The sequence below is a fragment of the Sinocyclocheilus rhinocerous genome, unplaced genomic scaffold, assembly GCF_001515625.1.
Source record: "Sinocyclocheilus rhinocerous isolate Xijiao unplaced genomic scaffold, SAMN03320098_v1.1 scaffold738, whole genome shotgun sequence".
NCBI lineage: Eukaryota > Metazoa > Chordata > Actinopteri > Cypriniformes > Cyprinidae > Sinocyclocheilus > Sinocyclocheilus rhinocerous.
In genome coordinates, this window is record NW_015633949.1 from 1,095,070 (window position 1) to 1,100,876 (window position 5,807).

Genomic DNA, 5,807 nt, shown 5'->3' on the forward strand with positions numbered 1-5,807 from the left:
CATAATGTATCAATAATCATAAACGTTGTAGTAATCATTATAAGCATGACACTGAACACTGAAGTTTAAGAAAACATTTTTTTTAAATAATATTGATAGGATCTTAAATGAAAATGTTCAGCACTTAATCTATTTACAACTTCCATCCAAGCAACTTCTTATTAAAGTGAGCATTTTACAGCAAAAGGCACTACGTGGTGTTTATGTTAAGCAGAAAATAAACCAAAAAAAAAACACAAACACAGAGTCGAGAACATAACAGCTTTATTATTTGTAATTTGAGACATACAGTGTGAATCTATATTAATACAGTGTGTGCCTGATAAGCACACGAGTGTGAATGGGTTTATCAATGTTCTGCATGTTTGGTCCAGGCATTCTTACAGTGAGAGGGGTTGTACTTTTTCTCTAGCCAACCTAAATCACCGCTGTAGACCCCTGAATGTGCACTGATTTATAATTCTCCAAACTCCAAGTCCATTTCTTTCTCGATTTGTCTCTGCTACAAAATACGTCAGCAATTTCTAAAGAACTTCAGGCCCTTTCCGATCAGTCTTGCCGTTTTTGAAAGTTACTGTGAAATTACTGACAAATACAAAACAGAGGAAAACAGAAACTAAAGGAAAACATTAAAAAAAAAAGAGAGACTTCGAAGATGCTATACAATAAGTACGCAAAATACCATAAGAAACTCAAAAGTGCCCCACAATGGCTTGGGGATTTGTTCTGTGTAACTCCGGCAGTTCTACTGTGCAGCCAACTTCCTTATGTTGATGATCAGCCGTTTGCTGTATTCTCGGTGGTCAACCGGCTTGGCATCCACCACTGTCACTTTGATGCGAGATTCATCCTATGAAGACAAAACGAAAGGTATTAGCATCCATGTCCCCAAATTTTCCAATTCATCCCCATCCAAGAGCAGTTGTAAGGTCTCCTAGGGAAACAAATGTTTTCTGTTTGAATATGAACTGTTCCAATTTTTAAGCACAAACCAGCTGCAAGTATTTTGAGTTATATTCATGAAGCAAGTAGAAACATGGAATGATCATGGGAAAAAAAAAAGTGGTGTGGAGGCACAAGCTAAGAATAACCTGTAAATAGACTACACTCACAATTTTGGAAAAATCTTCTAATGACCCCTGTGGAAACTCCACACCATTAGTTTAACCTAAAAACCTATTTAGCCACAAATGCAGGCATTAAACATCCTTAAATGTGATATTGCCTCAGAGACAAAGGGCAGATTAAATGTAAATCTGCCATACATTAATAAGCTTTAATAAAATCATTCCCATTAAAACCCACAGGAAGCAAAAGCAATCAAATGAAACTACACAAGCAGCATTTTGAAGATTTTGTTGTTTTGGTAGGGATGTAACGATTCACTCAACTCACGATTCGATTCACGATTTAAGAGTGACTCTGTGAAAGAGATAAGCAGGTCATATCTGACCCCAAAAACATGTTAAAAATTATATTGCATTAAATTATATTGATTTTATTTTCATGACAATTAAACACACCTGTAGCCTAAATTCTCATTATTGTAATGCAGACTCTACTTTTCAGCTTCTTTATCATTCCTATTATTCTTATGTGTGGTTAGTAGGGATGTAACGATTCACTCAACTCACAATTCGATTCACGATTTGATTTGATTCACGATTATTATTATTAATTTATTTTTTTACAAAATTAGGTTTAAGACAAATTATAAATACATGTGTCCTTTTATTATTGCTTGGACAAAATGCTGCATGTTTCTTTGTGAAATTGAAATAACACTATAATAATATACTAATACAGCACTTGTATATTATTTATTTTTTGTTGGTTTTGATTGCTTCTATTGTCCTCATTTGTAAGTCACTTTGGATAAAAGCATCTGCTAAATAACAAAATTTAAATATAATGTAAATGTAAATAACAAAACTAAATTAACATTTTAAAACCAGCCCCAAATCAAATAAATAACACAAATAAAATAAATATCTTCATAGAAACAAAATAAGGCTTTGTCTGTGCTCTTTCCTTTTAAAATGAGAGGCAATCATTTCCAAACAATTATATAATTGTTTAATAATCATTAAACATAATAATAATTATCCAAAGATGCTGCATACATGCAACATGAGGATTTTTTAAAATCTAAATTACATTGCATAATTTTTAAATTTGAAGCAAAAACAGAATGGTTTGACTTCAGTTTTGTGAAACTATACATTAAAATATCTGCATGAAACACAGCAGACAAGCTGAATGAGCCGCAGATTCACTCTCTGCCAGCAGGTAGCACTTAAATCGTTTCCTTGGTTCCCGCTGTAATCAAAGCAGCGCTGCACTTATGAACTTTAATATGCATTTTACAGAGGCAAGATGAAAAGAAAAAATACCATCTAAACTTTTCTAAAGACAGTAAGTTCCCCTCAGACATACCGTATTGGCCCGAATATAAGACGACCTCCCCTTTTTCCAGATGTACCTTTTGGAAAACCAAATCTTGTTTTTTCTCAGTAAAACACATTTTGTCTTCAATTATTTTCATATTGCATATTTTTCCTATTTTAATTTGTTTTGGCATTGCAGAACTAGGTCTAGCACAATATTTAAAGCTGCATGCAGATAATTGGCAAAATACACAATCCTCCACCAAATTTTAGCTATATACACTTCAGCTTCAAACCACTGACCGCATATTTCTCAGAGATGAACCCTGGACATATCTTCCTAGAACCCAGGCAGTCATTCCTATGCAAATCCACATGGGCTTTGCTCTCTGAGCACTGGACTGTGTTGTAAAGCAGAAGTTCATAGCCTTTAATAGTTTATGACAAATGCTGCTCTATTCTATCATATTCTACATATTCAAAAGCCCCCACAAAATCGAGAAATAGTCACCAAACAGCCTGTAGATATTTTAACAAACAGAGCAGCAATGAGAAAGATGAACAGCAATCTAATAGCAAACAAATTAGTGTATACTATTTGGCTAACATTTCATGACTATGAAACAAGACCGCTTTCTATTCATTTGAACTTACAGCAACTTGCTTTGGTCTCAATTACAATTAGATTATCTGCAGAAAAACAAAATTTCAAACTGGAACAAAGAGGAAAAAGACTGATCTGGATTAAGAGGCAGCACACCCATGGGATTCACAACTTGTGTACACATAAATCTGTTCTGACATTTGGGTTATTCTAAATAATAATAATAGTAATTAGCAAAACATGTTCTAATTATGTGCGTTTTTATTCTACGGGGTTCCCAATAGCTTTGGCCAATGAATTTCCAAATAAAATATGAATAATAATACATAATTATCAAAACAAATATTAATCATCATCCGTCCCACATTTCCAACTAATGAAGAGAGCTAAAATACCCATAACTTTTAAGATTTTATAATTTTCTAAAAATAATTTTCCAGGTTTGGAAATCACAATTTTTAAATTCTCTGACATTTTCAGTCCCCTCTTCATGTACATACCTGGAGAAAATCCTAACCCTTATAAGATCCATATTTTCATACACCCAAGTTAAAGGTGGCCTTCACGAGTGCTGACTGTGGCCTTGTATTCTGATTTCATTATCTGAACATGTAATTTATCGATCTCCAGCAATGTGATGGCTGGGAATTCGGATACTGAGCATTTTAAATACTAATATACTAATTTCCCTGCAGAATAATAAGTCACATTACACAGAGACTGACTGCAGCACCACTATATGCCTAACTCGCTTAAAGAAATAAGATAGCCAATTTAAAGCTATAATTGTATGTAGCTAATATGAAATGGAGTCAAATTTAAGTTAATTTGAATTTTGAGATGTAACGAATCTCAACTCTGATAATAAGAAAAAAGTTAATAGAAGAAAATGCTAAAAATGTTGTTCTCTGCTTTAGATTTGTGAGCAGGTGTGTTTGAGGAAGGCAAATGGAGTAGGTGGTGTTCTTGGCTTCAGGTTCACAGAAACAACCCAAACATCCTAAATATTCACAGCTAATCTATCAACGTGGTTCTCACACGGCTCTCGAGTGGCACGTCATGCGGAGAAAGAACAAGGCGCAGAGCAATTTTCATCAGCAGCAGTGATTTCCATAAACCTCAATCACATCAAAAGGTGTAAAAAACATTGTTATGTACGTTTTGTTCAACTTCGAAAAAGATTCCTTCATCCCTGTTTTGTATGCAATTTCAGCAAAATATTTTGGCTTAGAAATTAATGAGTGGGGGGAAAAAAAAGATATACAGTAGGGGTCTTCAACATTTTTTAGGCCAAAGACCCCTTTGGTGGATAGAGAGATGGAGCAGTTTGTTACAGTATAAAACATGTTGCATTTTACACCTAGTCTATAATAATGTGCATATATTTATGTACATTTTAGTTTGAAAGTTTTAAAAGAAGTCTATTATGCGCATCAAGGCTGCATTTATTGACTAGAAACCGTTATTTTGAATTAGAATTGCACAAAATTACTGTTTTCTATCAAGACTATATTTTAAAATCTAATTTATTCCTGTGATGGCAGAGCTGAATTTTCAGTAGTCTTTCGTGAGACATGATCTTCAGAAATCATTCTAATATGCTGAAGAATTCCCTTTTTTTTTAGAATTTTTTTTTCTCAATAGAAATTTAAAAAAGAACAGCGTTTATTTAAAATAGAAACCATTTGTAACATCATTAAAGTATTTACTGTCACTTTTGATCAATTTAATGCATCCTTTCTGTATAAAAGTATTAATTTCTAAAACAAGAAACACCTTGTTGACACCAAACTTTTAAAATTTAATGTAATGCATAAATTTCAAATCCATAAAAATAACCACTGATGTACAAATTTATATTTTAATTTTACTTAATATATTTTAATGTATGAGGGACAATGAAACATTCTTCATTTTCTTAAATACAACATAACTTTTCATAAAAAGTTAGTATGAGATCCATCTGTAATTGCCAGACACCCTGCTCTACCACCATGGCCCACATGTGGAAGGGCCCTGAGATTTTTTTCTGTTAAACTTACATTGTAGGTCTCCATCTTCACTCGGTTCCGGAAGACAAAAGTATTGAAGTTTGCATGCTGAAAGACCTCATCAAATGCAGCTTCGTTCTGTAAAAGCAAGGCAAGACAATAACGTAAGAGGATTACAAACAACACATTGTAAAAGAACATTGTTTGTCTCTTAATATAAAACACTTTATGAGAGATTGAATCAACCTCTTGGGAGTAAGAAATGAAATTAACCTTGTTAAAAATCCTTGGCCTTAAAAGCCTATTTCATAAACACGCCACAGATAGAACTCCAATTCAGACACAATGTGCTGCTTCTCAGAGCGTCTTTGTAATATGCTGGCCAATACTCGAGGCCACACTTTCATGTACTACACAGATGGAAAACGTGTAAGAATGAGAGTGAGAAGTAGACAGGATGAAGAAACTCACTGAGTCCTTGAGTTGGCCGAGATAACCTGAGTTTTGGCCCAGGAGGGTCTCTGCACTGTCCTGAAAGCAAGTCACCCATTGGTTGTCTCCAAAATCAGCAATGTTGGCCTGACAGAATGAATGAAAGGACAATTAATAAAAAAGCACAAAACAATCATTTCACCTCCAGCTGGCCAGAAGGCACGTCTAACGGATAAAGGCCAGACTGAATCGGCAAATTTAATGGCGAAGATCTGAAAAATGAGAGGCCATGTACATCAGATCCAGTGTTAAAGATAGCAATGTCTGGATGCTGGAGACAAATGTAGTTATAACATTTTAAAGGTTTTTTTTTTTTTTTTTTTGGCTGCAGAC

At 34.0% G+C, this 5,807-nt stretch overlaps 1 protein-coding gene across 1 annotated transcript in view; it reads right to left on the reverse strand.

Moving 5' to 3' along the window:
* Nucleotides 1-496: 496 nt before the first annotated feature.
* Nucleotides 497-5,807, reverse strand: part of LOC107744798 (replication protein A 70 kDa DNA-binding subunit) — a 33,779-nt gene continuing 28,468 nt past the window's right edge. Inside the window, exon 17 of the mRNA XM_016558626.1 lies at nucleotides 497-850. Coding sequence (XP_016414112.1) covers nucleotides 746-850 — 105 coding nt within the window. The 3' untranslated portion in view covers nucleotides 497-745. The remainder of the gene's footprint in view (nucleotides 851-5,807) is intronic.